This window comes from Crocodylus siamensis, chromosome 1 (assembly GCF_052110815.1).
Source record: "Crocodylus siamensis isolate JL-2025a chromosome 1, ASM5211081v1, whole genome shotgun sequence".
NCBI classification, from domain to species: Eukaryota; Metazoa; Chordata; order Crocodylia; family Crocodylidae; genus Crocodylus; species Crocodylus siamensis.
The window spans coordinates 114,282,629-114,304,749 of NC_143395.1; the positions used below are offsets into that span (position 1 = coordinate 114,282,629).

The 22,121-nt window shown below is 41.5% G+C and overlaps 1 protein-coding gene across 1 annotated transcript in view; it reads right to left on the bottom strand.

Moving 5' to 3' along the window:
• Nucleotides 1–2,560: 2,560 nt before the first annotated feature.
• The window catches only part of LOC149873227 (zona pellucida glycoprotein D-like), a 38,026-nt gene continuing 18,465 nt past the window's right edge, over nucleotides 2,561–22,121 (bottom strand). The window contains exons 4-9 of the mRNA XM_090031467.1: nucleotides 18,814–18,974; nucleotides 16,061–16,196; nucleotides 13,971–14,065; nucleotides 9,055–9,223; nucleotides 5,179–5,299; nucleotides 2,561–2,791 (exon numbers count right to left, since the gene is read on the bottom strand). Of these exons, the coding sequence (XP_089887593.1) occupies nucleotides 2,610–2,791; nucleotides 5,179–5,299; nucleotides 9,055–9,223; nucleotides 13,971–14,065; nucleotides 16,061–16,196; nucleotides 18,814–18,974 (864 nt within the window). The 3' untranslated portion in view covers nucleotides 2,561–2,609. The remainder of the gene's footprint in view (nucleotides 2,792–5,178; nucleotides 5,300–9,054; nucleotides 9,224–13,970; nucleotides 14,066–16,060; nucleotides 16,197–18,813; nucleotides 18,975–22,121) is intronic.

Genomic DNA, 22,121 nt, shown 5'->3' on the forward strand with positions numbered 1-22,121 from the left:
AAAGGAAAAAAGCATGGGAAACCACAGGTTTCCCCTGATAGGCTGGTAGAGTTCCAGCCTTCCAGGGCCTGGGGGGAGCGGGAGGAGGGTGATCAGGCAGGGGACACCACATGCATGTGTGTGCACACACATGCATATAGCAGCCAGGCAGTGATGGAGAGCAGCTCCCCACAGGTCAGTCTCTGGGGGGGCATAGGGGACATGTGCTCCCCAAGATTTATGTGCTCACAGCAGAGCATAGGACTGCAGCCTGGCTGGACTTGGCTGGACTTGCACAAGCAGGAGCTGCCTCTGTGGCCCAGCGAGCAGGAATCAGTGCAGGAGGGCAGAGAAGGGCAGTGGACCCCTGCACCAGCCATGCCACAAGCAGCCCAAGAAGTAATGGACTGGGGAAGGGGGCCACGCTGCCCTTACCTCCTTTCATTGCTAGCTGGTCATGCACCAGGCTGCAGCTGTACCCTGGAGGGGAGGTGAAACATGGACAGCCTGAGTAGAGAACTAACAGTGGTGGCTGGGCTATGGTAGAGTTGTGGCCCAGCATGCAAGTGGCTGGTGGCAGGAAATGGCAAGGGCAGTGTGGCTCCCCAGTCCATTACTCCTTGCGCTGCTGGTGGTACAGCTGGCATGGGAGTCATGGCAGCAGGAATGAGTCTCGCTGCTCCACGCCAGGTCCCACCCACAGGCCAGGCTGCAGCTCTGTGCCCCTCTGTGGGAGCAAAAACCTGGGGGGGGGGAAATACGTGCCCCCCAGACCACCCTAAACATACCTGTGCTTGGTCCCCCCACACACATACCTATCCCCCATCCCCTACACAATGGGGGCTGGGGATGGGAGCAGCAGGTTGGGGAGAGGGGCACCAGCAGGGCTGCAGGGGAGAGGGGCTGTGGGTTGGGACTGAGGGGCATTTGCAGTGATGGGGGCTGCGGGTCAGAAGCGAAGGTGAGAGCACTGTAGCTTGGGAGTAAGGGGCACTGGCATATCACGGCTGCTCAGCGCCACACAGCAGTGAGGGGGACAGCTGCAGCTGGATCCACATGCTAATGAATGAAGCAGGTAGGGGAAGCTCTGATGTTCAATGATAAAAAAAAACAAAATCAAAACCCTAAAATATATAGGTATTTAGAATTTATTTTAGTCTAATGATTAAGGCACTGGTAGGCTTTCAAATTGCTTTAAAATTGTAAACATATCAATAAAACATTGTGTTCAACTGATACCTATATATAGTGGCGTTTCATTTTAATTGCGGAAAAACACAGATTTCAGGGGTTTTAATCAGAGAATTTGGGGATTTTTAAACAGAGAAAACCAGGATCCCTGCTTATGATCCTTTCACTTATGATCCCTTCTGCTCCTATGTAAGTTTTGTGTGATCCCAAAATATCAAATTGTATAGGGATTTTAATACTAAAAAGTAATAATACTAATACTAGTAATTCTATGCTAGAATTGGAACCAACTTCCAAGAGAAGTGGTGCTGGCTCCTACCCTGGGGGTCTTTAAGAGGAGGCTACATGTACACCTTGCTGGGGTCATTTGACCCCAGTACTCTTTCCTGCCATGGCAGGGGGTCAGACTAGATGATCTACTCAGGTCCCTTCCGACCCTAGAAACTATGGCATATTATCTTGCATACTGATATTATAAAAGAAACAAATTTCAGAAACTCTCATACTCTCTCCTGTGCTTCCCAACCTTAAGCATGAAAGACCTATGACTTAGTAGAGGGAAAGGGCAGTTTTAAATCCCATCTACGTTAGCATTCTAACCAAGTTAGGGTTAGGATCAACACAATTACCTTCATAGTCAATTATATTGTAATACCTAAAAAGCCTACTATGAACTGGTGCCAGCTGTATTTCTGCAATAAGCCTTGAGCTGTCCTGTGCTTTTACTCTGTTACAAGGATCTAATTAGGTCTAGACTACAAATTTTATTCATATTGGAACAGCTTCCCAGATTCAGAAGAAAATGATCAGAGTAAGATATAAAGCATTTATGTTCATCTCAAAAAATGGAAAAATTAATTTCTTCATATACTTAAAGTGGTGGTGCAGGTGGTGTGGGAGTCCTGTCTAAATCCCACTAAGATGAGACACGGAATTACATTTTTTCCACCCAAGTGGAAGGGGAGAACAAGAGATATTTTTGCTGCCCTGGTAGTAACTGGAATACAGCTACAGTGATAAAGTCTGTGTTCATATACTTTCGGCTGTGACTTAGCAACAAGTTCAATCAAAAGAACAGTCTCTATTTGTCTTACGAAACTTAAAAGAAAGTGACAAGTCATTTGGTGCTTATACCATAAAAACAACTGGTAACAGATTTTTCCTTGATAGAGAAAAATCACAATAAGCCTGAAAAAAATAAAATCTTCTTAGAAAATAAAGTTCTCATCATACATTATTTTAAACAGTACTAATTTTCTGTAAGCTATAGTGGCATGAAAGTGAACAGAAGAGCATACCCAATAATTCGTATGATTCAGTTGTACCCAAATAAAAAATTTAATTTTGTAAAATAACAGTTAGTTGGAGGTAGGATTATGTTCCTATTACATCTTATGACACATGCTGTGCATGACATCTAACATGGGGAAGTCACTGGATCATGATGCTACTTCTGAGTTGTGAAAATGTAACATAGTGAGCTGTGCTTGCATAGGAGGATAGGCTCTTCTTGACTGAAGTAAAAGTTTTCCAAAGACTCCGGTTATAACTAAGACTGCCATTAGTACTCCACCAAGAACCAAGCTTTCTACAGGAGGAAGATTTCTTCTATCTGTAGGGACTGGAAAAAAACAGAAAAGGTTTACAGAAAAATTCCTTGTCATAAGATCAAACTTACATCGTTACTTGGCACAGATCAGGGTTTTCCTATTTTACATTAATTGTGAACTGATCTTACACACATGTAGAAAAATTAGTTTAGATTTCTCCAAAAGAAAACGTATACCAGGATCATTCATCTAGGAAGAGATGGGGGTGGGGGAAGGGGCATGGGGAGAGCGAGGGATTGGGGCTGGGACAAGGTGCCCAGCTGGGGCGGTGGGTGTATTACTCACAGAGGGAGGCAGGGGGATGCAGGTGCGACAGCACTCAGAGCGGGGGCTTGGCCTGCTGCCGCTTGCCCCGCCAGGGTGGGGGAGGGATGCGGGTGTGGCCCACTCCAGATGGAAGGGGGCAAGCAGCAGCAGGGTTTAGCCCTGCTGCACCTGCATCCCACACCCCCTGCCACACTGGCTGGTAAGTGACGCCAGTGCAGAGTCCCCACGCCCAACACTGATGTGAGTGTGGCAGAGCTCAGAGTGGGGGCTCTGCCGTGTTGCCTCTTGCCAGCCAGCACGGAAAAGGGTGGAAGGGAGTGATTCAGACACAGCTTGATGCAGGCAGAAGGGGGCAAGTGGCAGCATGGCATACCCCCTGCTTCCAGCACCACCACACCCACATCAGCGCTGGGAGTGGGGGCTATGCCCTGCTGCCACTTACCCCTTTCTGCCTGGAGCAAGCCATGCCTGCATCATGCACCCTTGTCTGTGCTGACCGGCAAGCAGCAGCAGGGCAGAGTCCCCACTCCAAGCGCTGCCATGCCTGCATCCTACGCTCTCCCGCCTTCTTCCCCGAGTAATGTGCCCTATTGCCCCAGCTGGGCAGCTTGTCCCAGCCCCCTCCCTCCCCCACACTCCTTCCCTCTCCCCTCCCCCAACCCCACCAGACTTACCAGCTGGAGGTAGTTGCGTCAGCTGCCTGTTTAGTCTATGGCCGAATCGCCAAATCTTTTCCAAATCTTTTTCCGAATCAATTCGGATGTGTCAAATTGATTTGGAGCTTTTAATTTGTCTCCTGATTCTATTCAGATTTGGAGATTCAGCCACCAAATCAGGCCAAATCTTCTCCGAATCAAATCGGCCACACAGCTTCAGTGGCTAGTACTAGTTCTTAGAATCTCCACTATATGCAAGGGGCTTCAAAATAGAAATAAATGGAATAAGTACCTTCTGAGATTTACTACTCTTTTACTTCTCAATTCTATCTCATATAGATACTGAGAACAGTTACATACATGCCAAATTTTTCTTGGGCATTGAGAAGACCTATATAGAGTAAGTGCTGCCATATAGAGAGTTTTAATATGTGGTATCCTTTTGAAGATCCATGTTAAATTTCTTAAATACTGTATTTTCTATTTCAGAGGCTATCATAATTCCAAGATGTACTCTTGGCTTGATACATAATTATTATATTTTTAAAACAGAACAAAGCACCCAAAATAATTCAATCACCGATTCAAATTCACTGATACCTTTTCTCAAAAATTAAATATATGTAGCTTAATTAGGTACTGCTGATTTGAATCAATCAGTCATACTGGTGATCAGCAGGGATCCTGGCTTTCTCCAAGTAAAAAAAAATTCCAAATTTTTGGACATAACCCTCCCGCCCCCAATTCATGTTTATGGTTTCCATCAAAACTCACTCATACATCACAGGACCACTGTGTATTATAGGATCAGAAAATCTTTAAAAAAACAGGGTGGAAAAGGATCTTGGAAGGTCTTCTGGTCCAAACCCAACTTAACATAGGAACATTCCCATCTAAACCATCCCAGACAAATATTTGTCTAATTAAAAATCTCCAGAGATGGTGATTCTACAACCTCTCTAGGTAATCTATTCCAATATTTACCTACTCTCCTATACTCTTCCTACTATACAATCTAATCTTCTTTGATGCAATTTAAAATAATATCTTGTCCTGTCCCCTGTGGACACAGAGGACATCCTCTTTATAATTGCTGTCCTCTTTGTCACAACCTTTTTCAATTTGCTTTTGAAAACTGTTATTACATTTCTCCTCAGTCTTCTCTTCTCCAAGCTAAACTCAATTTCTTCCAACTTTTCCTTGTATGTCATGTTTTCTAGTGGGGGTAAGTATATTCAGAACCATCCAGGAACACTCTGCAGGATGAGGCACATATAAATAAATACAAAATAATACAAGTTAGACAGGGAAAGAAAATTGCTTATGGTATGTGTCAGCTTGATTTTCCTGGATTTTTGTGCATTTAAAAGTCTAACTTTTAATGTCACATTTGTGACATTTATGACTTTTAAAAATATGCTACAGCGATCACTCCAGGCACTGTATTTTAAAACCTGACGTTATGAATCACTTACTAAGATTTGCTTCTTCATTACCATCCATCTTTCGCTTGATGGGACCATAAGAGACAGTGTGAGTAGGAAATGATGATGCATCTCTCTTATTTCTAAGAATTTTGCCATAATTAGTACAATTCTGGTAAAACAAATTGCAAACAGTAAGTACCCTCACTTATATGCACAAATCCTTCCCAAAAGGAGGTTAAGAAACTCACATTCACATTCCTTAGAAACAAAACTCACATTCCTCACATCACCTTAAAAACCTCTCATTAGGTGAAACAATTCCACCAACTTTGTAAACAGAAAATGTTAGTGATAAGGCAAGAGAGGACAGTGACACCTATAGATACAAATTCATATTTAATGTAAAATTAGAGAGGAACAGGGCTGGAAAGTATGTCAAGGAAGTCATTTAGTCCAAGTCCCCTCCCTCAGGGCAGGAGCATCCCTGTCCAAACCATCTTAGCCAAGTGAATACTCACATGCGTCTTGGAGTTTATGAAGCCGGCACATTTGTGAGTCAGGTAACTCATAACAGAAAACAAAGCTGTCCCATATAGGTCACTAGCTCATATTTATCTTAGATCTGTAGTGACTTGATCTTGCAAACATGTATGTGCTTTTCTATTCTGATGGGCCATGCCATTCAGGGTAACTTATTAGATACAGTAGTGTGCTAAAATCTGCTTTCTGGACTGCAGTATATGAAATATTAGGATAATAATTACAAGTTTTACATGGTCTATTTTTTTTCTTTTTTTTTTAATTGGGGAGGTCAAGGCATGCCCACTGAGTTCAGTTAGTTATTTTGCAAACTCCAGCAAGTGTTCCCATTTCTCTTTCTCAAATGTTGACAGGTCTGGTTAAAGGAGACCACCTACTTTCTTAGTAGAAAGATACATTATTTCTCAGTAAAGCCTATATAAAGGGAATATATGTATCAAGAAATCTCAGCTCTGCTTAAGTTTTGGTGCATTGCAGATGCAAAGGATAGTTACTATGACTGCTGTAAGAATGGCTGGCACCCGGCTGGTTCTGCATAACAAAGCTGAAATGGATCAATCACAAGTGGATGAATCAGGGGCATTTCTGCCAGTTTAATAGGCACAGCATTCAGCCTGACATTGACAAACTCCAGAAGTGAGTAATGCTGCTGAGAAGAGGGACGGCTGTACAGCAATACTGCAATAAATGTACACATTTAAAAGGTTATTTCAGAAGGTCTTGTGTAGGACTCTTCCAATTTTAATACATTTAGCTTCTTCATTAAGCTTTCTTTTCACTCTTACCCACCAAAACAATTAACTTGATCCAGCCAAGAGTCTCTGCTTTTACAGAAGATGATATCTAGTCTGAGGAGGAAATGTTACCTCTCTTGAAGTCACAGGTCAAGTCAGGTTATCTTACACTTTCCTCTTTTCTAAGGGCAAAATTTAAGACTTTTCCAAAAAAACAAGTCAGTATAGTTGTTGGCAGGGATATCAGGGGAACCCCACTGAGTAATGACTATGAATATCTTAACATTGTTTTAGGGGAGTGGGATTTTCCCAAAAGCATGGTCACTTGGGAACAAATCTTGAAAGGGTTCCTGGGTTGAATGCATGGAATCTCCTTAGCAAATAGCTATATAGTTTGAAAGATCAATTAATATTGAAAAATAAGGATCAGGAATCAAGAAAAACTTTCAGCATCAATAACAACAAAGATCAGGAGACAGAAATTCTACCCCTTTCATGGTCTTGCAATACGCTTGGACTGGACATCCAGGTCAGCTGCACAGACAAAAATAAAACCCTATTCCATTGGTTGGGCACTGAACATATCAGTCCCTCCACCCACAGCTGTGCAAAGGAGTTACTAGGGTGAGAGTTATTCTCACTTCACAAACACATGTGCTGATGGTGGAAATTTGTGAATGCCCTGAATAACGGAGTTGTCCAATGTCAGAAGAAAGCTAACTCACAGGAGTTGCCCAGTGCCTCCTGGGCAAATCTGCAGTTTACAGCAAAAAGGAAAATACTGAAAGTATTTTATAACAGACCAAATTTTCTACTGAACAATGGGCACCTACATCCTCCCAAATTTTGGTGTCTTAGGACACCAGAAGTGTTTTCATCTCAGGGCATGTTTTATAGGGTTTTAATAGCACAATTTTATTATGTTAGTGTTCCAAAAACTGGGGAAAAAACTGTTTGTCAGCTAAAGAATAATAAAAATATATCTACACTAGAGGCCAAATTCAGGCATAGCTTCGTGGATTCAGTGACACTGTAGCTTGAACTTTAGACACTTTCAAATTGTCCCTATGTTTATTTGGCCCAACGTTTTAGGGCCTGATTTTCCTCTCACATCAGTTTTATACATTCAGATGACTAGTGAGTTCAGCTAATCCCAATTTACACCAATGTAAAGTTAAGAAAAAGAATAAGGCTTCAATTTCTTTTCTTTTTAAAATTCCCGTAACTTAAAAATGTGTGTGGATTTTTAATATTTAGAATATATGTACTAAACCAGGGGCAAATCTGAATTACTCAGTTGTTGTCTTTTGAAAAATCATTATTTTTCCTGATGATGTTGTGTGCCCAAAATTTTGAATCATGAAGGTGGTAAGAGAAATGGCTGATTTTTTTTTTTTTTTTGAATAACAGGGTTATAGAAAAAAGTGTTTTGTTGGTTTGTTTCTGTTTTACAAATAGAAGGGTTTTTTTGGTTTAAACGAAGCGCATATTATTTAGACTTAAAAATATCTGACAGGTGTTTAGCAATAAATGATACACGAATCAGTGGTCAGAAACAAACCCTACATTGTCAGTGGCAGACTTTACTAGTGGTGTTGATATACCGTCTTGTGACTTTCAGTACTAGCATCTGGTTTTATTTGAGGCAATTTCCAAAATGTCATACTGACTTCTGCTTTGATTTCTTTCCCTGCTTAATGTCAGCTTGGTGGCCTTTTAGAGGTAATTCTGAAGAAACAAGCCAACATATGAAGCACTGTTATTATTCTGCAGCTGCTATTAATGACTAAACAACTATTCACACTGACATTACAGCCTGAACCACAATGTCTCAAAAGTATTGAGGAAACTGTACAGTATCTTCCCTTATGTCAAAAAGATTTCTCTTTTGTTTTGTCTTTTGTGATGAAAGATACAATCAGTTTTATTGCTAATAAGATCATAAGAAAACATGCATCTACATACACAGTTTTAAGTAAAAGTGTGTACTTCTGAGATGGAATATTATGTTGCTCCCATTAGAAAACTTCTGTTTCATCAGCTTATAATTCATTAACTGAATGCTTTTAAATGTTAACTAGTTATAGCTCCTGTTAGATCCACTAATATTTAATGCTGTCTCATACCGTGTTACATCTTCTGATCCAAAGGAAGCAAGTTCATGCTATACATTTTTCTGTTATAACATACATGTCTAAATTAAGCTGTAAGCTTCCAGAAGCCTGGCCCTTGTCTTCTATATGTGTTTGGATATTGCTGGGTACACAGCTCTAAAAATAATATTAAATATCAATCCAAGTTATGTGACATTACTCAGGCAAACATTCATTGGTTTCACTGGAAATTTTGCCTCTGTAAGGGGTAAAATTTTCTATTTTGTGTTTGGTTCATTTGATTTATCAGCATAAACATTAATTTTAAATATAAACCTTTGTTGACTGTTCCTAGGTTTAGAATTACTATTCTCACTTTGCAGGTGGGAAAGCTAAGGCAGAGAGGTTAGGTTTCTTGCCCAAACATCTAAGTGGCAAAGATTACAACTTATTGCCAAGCCCATATTCAGTCTACAATACAATACAGTTTCCTCAGCTTGGTCTAACAACAACTTCATTCCTATCCTCCTGTCACATAAAAATAATCCAAACCTTACCGGTTTGCAAACAGCAGGTGTATTGTGACAGATCTGAACTGTGCAGTGCAAGAACACATCATTGTAAGAGATACCAACAAATTTGAACATCTGGATCCTAAACATTGCATCTGCACTTTCTCCATTCATGATAACTGACAGCGTTTCATCCTTGATAACTTGTGGGCAGCTATGTAAAATAAAAGATATGCAATAATTAGTCTGTTACAGAAACATGATGTATCAAACACTAAAGGTGATTTTACCCAACTAATGGCTGCACTTGCTGTTTGTACATCTGTCAAACTGATTAAAGAAGGACTGGTCATATTTTTTAATGATTAAAAGATACTTTCAACCTAAACTGGTTTTTTCATTTTTTTGTCGTCTTTTGTTTTTCAGATAATATGATACTTTTGTAAATTTTTTGTTGCAAAAAATCAACTATTTCAAACCAAACTTTTTATTTTTAAAATGCTCCCCATTGTCTGCTTTGTCTCGCTCCTTTCTATCACTTTTTAAATATTCTTTTTTTCTTTTCTCCCTTTATTCCACTGGAGAGAAAATATGCGAGAATATAGGTGGGAGCCGGGAGGAGAAAAAAAAAATCAAGTCTCTTACTTCATATTCTTTCTTCTTTTCAAATGCAGAAAAAAAGGACAATCATAAAAGTAAGAGAACCAGTAGAAATCTAAATTAATTTTTAATTCAAGATAATAGAAGATTTTTCACCACATTTAAGAACTTGAACTGAAACAATTTCTGAAAGTGTTGAAATGAAACAACAAAATCTTCTGAAAGTTAGCATTCCCATTTTGACAAGCTCTCCTGAAGACAAGACAGAAAACTGGAACATTTCATGGCTTAAAGGCAAGAAGTTCTATTGGGTAAGCTCATAAGAGCTTCCTTTGCACCAAACTATCTTCTGTGATAAATGCATCTCAAATGGAATTAATTTTTGTATCCTTACAATATTTTTGTTTTATTTCCCTTTCTTTTAGAAGGGTAAATAAGGGGAAAAAAATTCAATTCAATTAAAAAAAAAATATATTATAAAAATGGCAATCAGTTGTTTTCTATGGCCACAGGGGAAAGAACAAGAAGAAAGAAGCTTAATTTCCAGTGGAACAGTTAGGCTGATACTAAGAAAAAACTGTCAAGATAATGAAACACTAGAAGCTAGCTAGGGAACTTGATAAATTTGCTTCACTGGACGGTTTTAAAAACAAAGTTAGACAAACAATTACTGGAGATGGTCTAAGGTGTACTGGGCTGTGCCTCAGTGCCCAGGGCTGAACTAGATTATCTCAGTTTTACACCACAGCTGTGCCATGCTGAAGCCAGGATGGCCTCAAGCACACCCAGCCCACCTGCTCCTGTAGGCGCACTCCAAATCCAGAAATATGCTAGTGAGTATGCCTTGTGGTAATCCCCAGCAACAGTCAAGCACACCAGAGACCAAAGCTTCAAAAGCAGCTGCAGAGGGATATCCTGGAGTGTCTTCACACTGTATTTTTGGTTTTAGAGTATGTCAGCAAGAGTTGGCAGATAGAGCATTCTTGGAAATGCCCCAATGGAGCCATGCTGCTGCCACAGTATAGACATGCCCTCAAGGTCCCTTCCAGCCCTATCTTTCTATGAGTCGGTGATTTAAAGCAGGGCTGAAAAAAGAACCCCTATATTTTTTCACAAACATTCACTCCTGTAAAATACTGAATTAGCTTCAGTTATGTTCACTTCATGTGTGTTTATGCAAATATTCTTGTTTACTGTCAAGGGCATTTAAAAGGACAGCATATTTTTAGACAATCTACAATTGCTCGGAAAATAGAGTTTACTTTTCCCCTGGACAGTGCCCAAACAACAGCCAAGTACTACAAGCTGAACTGTTTTAGCAGACTGCATCTCTCATAATGCAGCACATTACCTGCTCCCAATCACCCTTTGCCCTGAGAGGCACAGTCTAGCCAGAGAGACCTGGTCATAGAGGACAAGAGGTACATAAAGCACCCAAACTCCACATCCAGCAAATATGGTTCCATTTTGAATTAAAATATTTTGGGATTTGACCAAAATACTTTGGATTTAGGGACTTAAGTTTTTTCACTGAAATATCGAAATTGCTACCAGATATACAACACTGTGGGAAAAACAATGGATTTGTCAAAAGCCCAATTTTCCTTTGAAGAATAATTTTGGAAAAATAATTTTGAACAACTCCAGTTTCCTTTCTTGTTTCTGAGCCTATATGCACATTCGCGTCATGTTTTCAACCTTTTTTTCTGTATTCACGAAGGCTAGAAACTTACTTTTCTTAAAAATGAATGTTGGGATGTTAATGTTATCCCATGAGTCCAGCAACTGAGGTTTAAGAAAAATATTAAGCCCTGTAAGACTAACAGTAAAATGGCAAGGGTAAAGCAAATTTTGAACCCAACACTTCAGCATTCATACTGGGCATCGCTATATGTGCAATGAATGCACCTGAATTTTCTGCACAGAAGATTCAGGCATATTAGAGCACATGTCTGCATGTGCGTCTGCATCACGAACAAACTGAGCCTCACAGGAGGAGCACAGTCCAGGGCTGCTCCTGCCCTGCTCTGGCCCCCTGCATAAGCCAGAGGGAGCTCCAGACTCCCCCAGGTACTATCCCCTAGCTGGCAGGAGATATGGGGTCAGGCCTGCACTTTGGGCGGTGGAGAGAGCTGTCCTAGCTCTTGGGGTAGTTCCCTTGAAGCTGTATGGAGATTGGGGCTGGCCCTGAGCCCTGGGGGGCAGAAGGAGCTCCAGGGTTAGCCTCTTTCCAACCACAGGAAGATAGGGGCTGGCCCCAAGTCCTAGGGAGTGGGGGGAGTTGTCCTGGCTCTGGGGGACGCTCCCTTCCAGCCCCATGGAGATCAGGGACAGCCCAGAGCCCTGAGGGGCAGGGGAAGCTGTCCCGGCTCTGAGAGAAGCTCCTTCCCAGCCACAGGGTGATTAGGGCTGGCTCTGAGGAGCAAGGGAAGCTGTCCCAGCTCTGCGGGCAGCTCCCTTCCAGCCTCTGAGAGATAGGGGCAGCCCCAAACCCCAGGGCGTGGGGGAATTGTTCCAGCTCGGGACAGCTCCTTTCCAGCTGCAAAGAGCTGGAACAGCTCCCCTCGCCCTCCAGGGCTCGGGACCAGCCCCAATCTCCCTGTGGCTGGGAGGGAGCTGCCCCTAGAACTGAAAAGTTCTCTCCACCTCCCTGCCAGGGCTCGGGGTTTAGCCAGGGCTAGATTAACGCATAGGCAAATGCCTAGGGCCCTGAGCTGCAGGGGGCTCCAGTCATTCCCTTGGTGGCACCAGCGCGAATGGCCCCATCCGCCTCCCTTCCCTGGCCTTACTGCTGTGGTGGCTGCTTTCTAGTGGCAGCTCAAGACCCGCTCCCCACAGGCAGCAGCACCAGTGTGGGGAGGGGGGACTTGACTGGCCCAGGGCTCATGAGTTTGTTTGCCTAGGGCCCACTAAAGGGTTAATCCAGCCCTGGTCTTAGTCAGACAGCAGCTGTGGCCCTCTGCTGCCTGGGATGACAGGAAGCAATTTGTTCCTGGTCAGTGTCTACACATGCGCTTCCATATATTAATTTAAAGCACTGTTTTCTAGTACCTGTAACTAGCAAATGACAGTTTAATTTACTGCACAGTAATTGCTGCGCACATGTAGATGGTGATGCTTTACTGTGAATTACATTATTCTAATGTGCAGTAAAGTGTGTCATACAGACATGCCCACTGAGGGCTTGATGCTAAGAGTTGTACTCATCCAACTGAAGAAAAGAAATAGCACCATGAATTCAATGGGACTGATCAAAACGAACCAACAAAATTTGAGTTTCTTCAAATATCAGATAATTATAATGAATGGGTTTACAAGCCTATTAGCAGGCCAAGATTTATTCATAAAACTATGAATACCCTAAATCTCATAAAGCAAACCTAGGCAGGTTTAAGTTACATGTTAAGGACTCTAGATCTGTATCAGACTACATCCCAACCTCTTTCCCTTCAGAGGACAGTGGAAAAAAAAGCAAAAAAGTTGTTTAAATGTGCTTAAAGTGTACACTGACACCATTCCACAAATTTGCAGAAGTTCATATTTGTTATAGAAGTTGATGCTATGTTCAGACTTAAACAGATCACACAGTAGTGGTCTACAGTTAGTTCATGCTTTCAACTTTTTTCTTCCCAACTGTAAGGCTTAGAGACATATTTGTAAAAAATGGAAGCTTAAAAAAATAAAAATAAGCTACTTTTAAAAATTAAAAATAAAATGTTATGGCCACTGAAGATCATATGGTAATGTAGGTAGCTGCATAATCACAGTACAGAACTGATATATTTTCAGTAGGGGATGTTAAAACCAGTTTGTGGGAAATTTCAGCATTCTTAGATTTTCTTTTGTCACAAGCAGGAATGAAAAATGTAAATGTTGACATTTGCTATGAAATAAAGATGTCATTTAGAAATATGAAGCCTACATTACTAAAATGCTTCATTTCAATTAAGTCAAACCTTATCATTTTGAATTTTTCTCCAATATATCATAATACTCAAAATAAAGTTGAAATGCAGTATTTCAAACTTATAGAAATATACATTGATAAGTTTTGTTGAAAATGTAAACCATTCATAATGCTGGAGGATCTCTCTTGGGCTCATTGTAAAGTACTATGTTTGCAAAAATTATTTGGCTTCATTTTACTATGCATTGTTTATACACTTCATAGGATTTATTAAGGAATCAAATATGCATTGATAAGTTTTGTTGAAAATTTGAACCAAAGCAACATGTCTCTATGGAATGTTTACATTTTCATGGAACCAGCATTTTCCAAAGGAAAAGAACTCCTTAAAAGCATTTCAACCAGCTCTGAGGTTTAAGACAATACACCTAATGCATAATGTTATGATACAAACCTTTGTTCTATAAAAGAGTACTGAACTGCATGAGAAGGATTCCTCGCTGGTGTGGACCAGCAGTTTTCAAGGCGGATTATTAGATGGCCTGGAACCTGTCAGAGGACAGAGACAAATTAATATGATGAATGCAGCGTTCTGCCTTTAAGAGACATTAGTCTCATCTTTACCTAATATGAAGAACTCGGAGAAGCTAATGACGTAACAAATGATTACATCAAACTCTTTTCAAGATACAGATGCATGTTAATTAGAGGCAGGTCATTTTTCCACCCCTATATTACATTCTGTGAAAAATTTGGGAAGGGAGGGTTGAAACCTCTCCAAAATTTGGATTGATTTCAGCCAATAATTTTGTCTAAAAGCAAAGGGAAAATTAGATGCTTTGAAATATTTTGTTTCAACATTTTCTTCTAAAAAATGATTTTTTTTTTAAGTGTTCCAGCCCTCCCTCCATGATAAACACAACATTTAATTTCAGGTAGAATAAAATGTCTTAAATTAACCTGAAACTGATTCCACCTCCCTCCCTCCCCCTGCCAATCCTCAAAACTCCATGGTTTTTGGGGAGAAAGGCAAAAGAAAAAATATTGGTTTGGTTCAACCACAAATGAGATTGAAAAATCCATTGCACACACATTGCTAGTTGAGAGCCCCACAAGCCTACTAGAAACATTACTACAGAAGTTTCTATATACATCAATACAGTATTAAAGACACTGAACATCTAACTTACCAACATGGCCTTCACTTGTGACAATTTTTCAGGCCATTAAAGCATTAAAAACAATTAAAAGCTTGCATTTTTCATATATAAACATAAGCACATCTAAATTTAGCATTAAATATTGCTATAGATCTGCATTTGAAAATGCAGTATGGTAGGGACACATAGCTGGGAGCAGGCTGTGGGAGCAGGAGAGGCTGTTGGACAATTTATGGGGTGCTCATATAAATTGTCACAAGTGTGGGGCACAGTGGAGATCTGTTGTGATGAACCTTTCATTGCCCAAGAGTGGAGCTCTCTTTTGACAGATCATAGGAGGTTCATTACAGAAGTGCTGGATGTGTAAGAGAGTGACCAGAAGAGTGGAGGTGGTAGAGGGACATCCTGGAATATCCCAATCTATAAACTTTAACAGGCTTGCTCAAATTCACCAGAATGAGGACTTTTATCTAGTGAATCCCAAGTTCATCAGAGGGGCTGCCTCCAGAGTGAAAATTATAGCTCCTTCCTGAAACATCATGATCTTCAAGTATTCACCTCTCCATGCCCCCATTCTTATAATCAAGGTGAAGACATGGTGGAAGCAGGCAAGATGACGGGTAAATTTGCAGCACAAAGGGCTTGAGGGGCAGTACTAATGGCACTACCTAAGTATGCCACTCCACACTTCAGGCCAATTCTTCTGAAGTACTTCCCATGATTCACCACTAAAGGAAATGTAGTAGATCCTCCAAGATGGGAATTTGCCTCCGAATGAGGCATACCACAAGAGGAATTAGATAGGGCTATATAACTGCAGGGAGAGAGCATGGATGTAAGGGATATTTGGAGGAAGGCCCAGAGGCTGTCAGCTGCTGTAAAGCAGAGCTAAGAGCAGGAGCTCCTTACTGACAGCTAACCTGATCCCCTCTGCCCACTGGTTTCCTGCCTTAGTCAAAAAGGCAGCCTGTCTCCCAATTTCCATAGTCTCCTTCCATCACTCAATCTCATTCTAGGCAGAAAATTATTATTCTTTGTTACACTTTTATGTTAATCTGTGCTAAAGTCTCAAAATAAAGTATAATAAACATGCTTAATAATTGCTTTTTTATTCTGTTTAGCACTAACTTTGTAACTACCAAGACAAACCATTTCAAAGGATGCACATGACTTTTTCAGAATTTTCTTTGCCAGACAATTTCAAAACAAAAATGGTCCTCTACGTAGCACTCCCCTCCAGAAATGCAAACCATTCATAATGCTGGAGGATCTCTCTTGGGCTCATTGTAAAGTACTATGACTGCAAAAATTATTTGGCTTCGTTTTACTATGCATTGTTTATACACGTCAAAGGATTTATTAAGGAATCAATTATGGTAGATACCATATTGACTTTGACAAAGATGTTGTCCTCTAGGGTTAGGAAGGGAATAGTAGTCCACATGTCCTCAAAATCTGGGTCCTTGTACAGCATCATTGAGACAGAAAAATTCCCATCTTCTGTGTTCAGTGTAATGGTTCTGCAAACAATTTCGATAAATCAATGATGATGGGTAAATTTGCAGCAGAAAGGGACAGTGGGGCATAATCTCACAGAAAAAGAAATAAAGCTAGAATATTTTAAACTGTAGCACACTGTCTAAAAGTGTTTAGTAAAGTGTGTTCTATAGAGAAGCAGCAATGAACTAGATGTACTTTACCCCTCTAAACCCTCAGAAGGGTGCAGCTCTTGGTACTCACTGACTGCTTAACAACACTTCCAGTAGAGTTTGGTGAAAAAAACTTAGTTGGAACTATTTTCTGTGTGTGAACATGGTTCATTCAAACTGCTCTGGGAAATTCCACTGATTTCCCCAAAAACTTGTTTTAGAGGAAAACACGGGGAAACCAATTTCAGAGGAAAACACGGGGAAACCAATTTTAACAATAATGAAACAATGCATTTTAATATTTTTGAAGAAAAATACATTCTATTGGTTAATGGTCCCATTTTTCATTTCACAATTTTTAAAACTTTGCATCATATAATATTTTAAAAAGGCAAAATCAAAACATGTAGCTGACAATACATTTTTCCAGATTTTTCTTTCACAGATAATTCCAAAATTTACAAGATTTTTTCCTATTAAGAACTAATATACAAGACAATTTCATGAAACAAAATCTGTCCTTAACATAGCTTCAGTGAGGCAAAACACCCATAAAGCTATAGTAGGGGTGTCAAACTGATGGCTCATGAGCCGAGCCATGTCATGTGCCCTATGAAACTGGTAGAGCTGCTGGGGATTTGGGGGTTGGACACCTTGGGGTGGGGACTCCTGCCTAAATCCAGGGCATGGAGCCCCATTGGGTATGCATGTCTGAACAAGGGATGAGTGACAGTTGTATTAATCCCTGCTTGTGCTGCTCAACCTAGCACCATGTACACATCAAGCCAAGCCCTCAGGCAATTCAACTCTCAAAGATGACTTTATCCTATCCAGAGGTATTTTCAACAGGTAATGAACTGCCATGCTGCCTCGTGGGCCACCATCCTACTCTTCAGTGCTGGGGGTCTCTCAAGAGGAAAGGGGCATGGGCCAGCATGTTCCCACTATTTCTAACTGCCAGAATGGACCTTTGGGGCCACTGAAACCAGGATATAAATCAGATCTCTAATTTAAGACAGAACATGGCCTTTCCCTTGGCTGTTCCCAGATCAGGCTAGCACAGACGTAACTTAAGTTCCTCCTCTCCAAGGTTTCATCTTGAACAAAGTTAACTCATAAAGATGAGATCTGGGCCAACAAGGGCATCTTTTATAATACCCTAAATCCCAGAAATCATAACTAATTTGGTATGACTCAAATGACCAAGTAGCAAGGTGTTGTGTAAACAGCACCAGGGCTAGAAATTATTCCTGGCATGTCTTACAGCATGGGTCAGTAACCTTTTAGAAGCAGCAGACTAAGTTAATGAAGCTTGGACTGACAATAAACCACTGCTTCTAACCCAGCCACTGGTGCAGCTTTGCAAACCTGATGCACTTGGTTGGCAGGCTGGATCCAGTCACTGAGTCAGAGGTTGCTGACCCCTAATATTTCTTCTTACCTAGGCTTTTGGATTTTTTTCACCTTCAAATGTTCTCTTGTTTCAGGAAATAGAATTACTTATTAAAAAATAATTCAAAGAAACCAGGTTTGCCATGGAACACTATAGATTTACTATGAACCAGGCTAGTAGATGGGTGCCTAATGATTTTTTTCTGCCAGGTGATACATAAAACAGTTCCTAAGGAGTTAGGTTCCAGTTCAGCCAAATATTAAATACAAACTCAAGTCATTGTGTATAGATTGGCAGGTGTTTAAAATGCTTTGCTGAATTGGGTTCCTAACTTCACTTTTTGAAAGAATAGGGTTGTCAGCTCCCATGTCCCAGACAGATTCCATTTCTAGTATTTAATGGTGAATTGATTAGCCTAGGCCCAGATCCACTTAACTTCTCGGCCACTCTAAGAGCTGCAAATGTATTCATGCATACTGTCAGACTCAGTCATCACTCCCATCTGCTGTGGGTGCTCCCTTTACTATGACTCACATTGTGCCATGCTGCAAGGGTTGGAAGGAGGTTTTGTGGCCCTAGAATTCATTGCCTCTTTCCTGGTCTTTGTATTTTGGGCTTAGACATTTGCCACAATGCCTGCAGCACACTGAGGCACTGCTTCAAGAAAGAGTCTGTCTGACAGGAGGCCTGCATCTCAAGGATGCTGATAAATTTGTAAGTGATTTGTGTTACAGAAGAGCCTAAAGGTATCATGAGTGATTAAGACCCCACACTTTTAAGCACTGGGAATGCATAAAACAGGAGGCCTTAAATCACAGAGTAAGTCTATGACAAAGCTAGAGCCCGAAGTGTCTGAATCCCAGTTCATTGTGTTCTCCATAAGATCATCCTTCATTTTAATTAATCCGCCCCCCAGCCAGTATTACTGTACTGCGCACAACTTGTAGAGGACTAGCTATAGTTCTTCTGGATGAAAGGAGCTACATGAAAAGTAACATATCAGAGGAACGAGAAGTCTACACTTGCTTAATTTGCCTCAGTTTTTAATGACTCTAGACAGTTTAATGATACAAGATTAAAAAATAATGGATTTACCTGATATCAACACTGATCTTATTCTCCCCATTAGGCTGCTGCACCAGGTAATTAAGAGGGTATCGGCAAGCAAATGTAATATTGATAAAGGTTCTTGTAATTATTTCAGAAATGTTACTCTGTATGGTGTTGGTGAAAACAATATGTGTATCATCAGAAGCCTGAAAGGTGATAGAAAAAAAGGGTTGTTGACAGGTGCTGTTTATTCATAAACAGCCTAACTTGCATAATAAACCACAAGTACGTACATTATCTCTCCGGTAACTCCACCAAAGGTGGCTGCTGTTATTAATTATAATTAAGTTTAGTTTTGTTGTGCTTAGAGGAACAGGCTTGCACTAGGCTCAATAATGTTAATTTTGTTCAAAGCATTAACAAATAAATAAATGACTCCAGCCACAGGCGTGGGAAAGAATGCTGCCCAACTGACAGGTGATCCAGGAAGTTTTTGGAGAGCATTGGGGAGAATTTCCCAGTGCAAGTGCTCTTCTTGACCTACTGCTCACAAATAGGGAATAACTGGTGGGGGATGTAGAAGTGGATGGCATGTTGGGCAGCAGTGACCACAAGATGACTGAGTTCAGGATCCTGACAAAAGGAAGAAAGGAGAGCAGCAGACTTTGACAGGCAGGATTCCCTGGGGGGCCAGTCTGGTGGGGAAAGGAATCCAGGAGATCTGGTTGTATTTTAAAGAAACCTTACTGAGGGGGCATGAGCAAACCATCCCGATGTGCAGGAAAAAAAGCAAATGTGGCAAGCGACCAGCTTGGCTTAGCCAAGAAATCACTGGTGAGCTTAAACACAAAGAGGAAGCTTACAAGAAGTCGAAGCTTGGGCTAACAACTTGGGAGGAGTATAAGAATATTGCTCAGATATGCAGGGATGAAGTCAGGAGGGCCAAAGTGCAATGGGCATTGCAGCTAGCAAGGGACGTGAGGGGTAACAAGAAGGATTTCTACAGGTATGTTAGCAACAAGAGGAAAGTCAGGAAAAGTGTGGGTCCCTTACTGAATGGGTGAGGCAACCTAGTGACAGGTGATGAAGAAAAGGCTGAAGCGCCCAATGCCTTTTTTACCTCGGTGTTCACTGGCAAGGTCAGCTCCTATACTACTGTACCTGGCAGCACATTCTGGGGAGAAGGTGAGCTTCCCTCAGTGGTGAAAGAACAGGTTAGGGACTATGTAGAAAAGCTGGTAGTGTACAAGTCCATGGGGCCAGATGCAATACATCCAAGGGTGCTGAAAGAGTTGGCTGATGTAACTGCAGATCATTGAAAACTTGTGGTGGTCGGGGGAGGTCCTGGACAACTAGAAAAGGGCAAATACAGGGCTCATCTTTAAGAAAGGGAAGAAGGAGGATCCAGGGAACTACAAACCAGTCAGCCTCACCTCAGTCCCTGAAAAATTATGGAGAAAGTCCTCAAAGAATCCATTTTTAAGCACTTAGAGAAGATGATGATTAGGAACAATCAGCACGGATTCACCAAAGGCAAGTCAATCTGATTGCCTTCCATGATGAGATAACTGGCTGTGTGGATGTGGGGAAAGCAGTGGACATAATCTACCTTGACTTTCTATCTTAGCAAGGCCTTTGATACCGTCTCCCACAGCATTCTTGCAAGCAAGCTGAGGAAGTATGGGTTGGATGAATGGACTGTAAGGTGGATAGAAAACTGGTTGGATTGTCAGGGTCAAAGAGTATTAATCAATGGCTTGATGTCTAGCTGGCAGCAGGTATCAAGTGGACTGCCCCAGGGGTGAGTCCTGGGGCTAGTTTTGTTCAAAATCTTCATTAACCATCTGGAAGATAGGATAGATTGCACACCCAGCAACTTCATGGATGTCAAGCTGGGGGTGGGGGTTCAGTACATACCCTGGAGGGTAGGGGTAGGATTTGGAGTGACCAGACAAATTGAAGGATTGGGCCAAAGAAATGTCATGAGGTTCAGCAAGGACAAGTACAAAGTCCTACACTTAGGATGGAACAACCCCATGTACCGCCATAGCCATGGACTGACTGACTGGCTAAATAGCAACTCTGCAGAAAAGGACCCCCCTTCCCTCCCACACCCCACTATAGAAAGGATGTGGACAAGTTGGAGAGCGTCCAGTGGAGGGCAACTAAAATGATTGAGGGGGCTGGGGTACATGACTTCTCAGGAGAGGCTGAGGGAAATGGGCTTATTTAGTTTAGAGAAGAGAAGACAGAGGGGATTTGATAGCAGCCTTTAAGTACCTGAAGGTTGGTTCAAAAGAGGATGGAGATAGACTGTTTTCCATGGTGGCAGATGGCAGAACAAGGAGCAATGGTCTCAAGGTGCAGCAAGGGAAATTTAGGCTGGATATTAGGAAAAACTCTCACTAGGAGGGTGGTAAAGCACTGGAACTGGTTACCTAAAGGTGGCAGAGTCTCCACCCTTGCAGGGTTTTAAGACATGGATTGACAAAGCCTTGTCTGGAATGATCTAGTTGGGGATGGTCCTGCTTTGAGCAGGGGGCTGGACTAGATTTGACCTCCTGAGGTTCCTTCCAGTCCTAACTTTCCATGACATTGTAAACAAACTAAAACTATACATACATTGGCATTAGTAGATTCAACAGAAAGTAACTTAAGATTCACACATACAGATTTAACACATTCACATATCTCATAGGGGGCATCAGTCAGGGGAGGAGGAGGGGTGGAGATGGGAATGAGGGCCATGGGAGCAGAAGGGTGACATAATTATGGGTGGTGAAGCAAGAGGGAGGGAACTGGGGGTTTAGAGTAGCTATCAGCCCCATATTCTGTCCTGCATGCATGCACACACCTACAAGGGTTGAGGGAGCTGCTCCCCTAGAAGTATTTGTGTATTATGTTGTTTGTGTGTGGGATCTGAATCCCTACTCCTTTGTGGGGAGTGGCAGTCTGAATCCCTTCCATGTCCCCACATGGACCAAGATCAGACAGTGATGTGGTGTGGGGGTTGTCAAGGTTCCTTTCCTGTCTCTGGTGAATGTATTAGGATATGGGGGAATCTTGTCCCAGTAAGGTTATCTAAACTCTAGTCCACATGTCTAGGAGGTCCCACACAGGCAGTGTTAGCAATTAAATACTGCAAATGTTTCAGAGCCTAGCCGTAATCCCTATTTCACTAAAACACGTGCAGCATGAGAAAGGATTACTTAGGAACCACACAGTGTTCTTTATTTTCACTTAGCTACAGCAGCAGCTTTGCTGCAAACCTGCATAATAATAACTGCTTTAACAATCATTTGTTCCTATAAACAGCATTTCTACTTTGGTTATAAAGACAGGAAATTCAATGG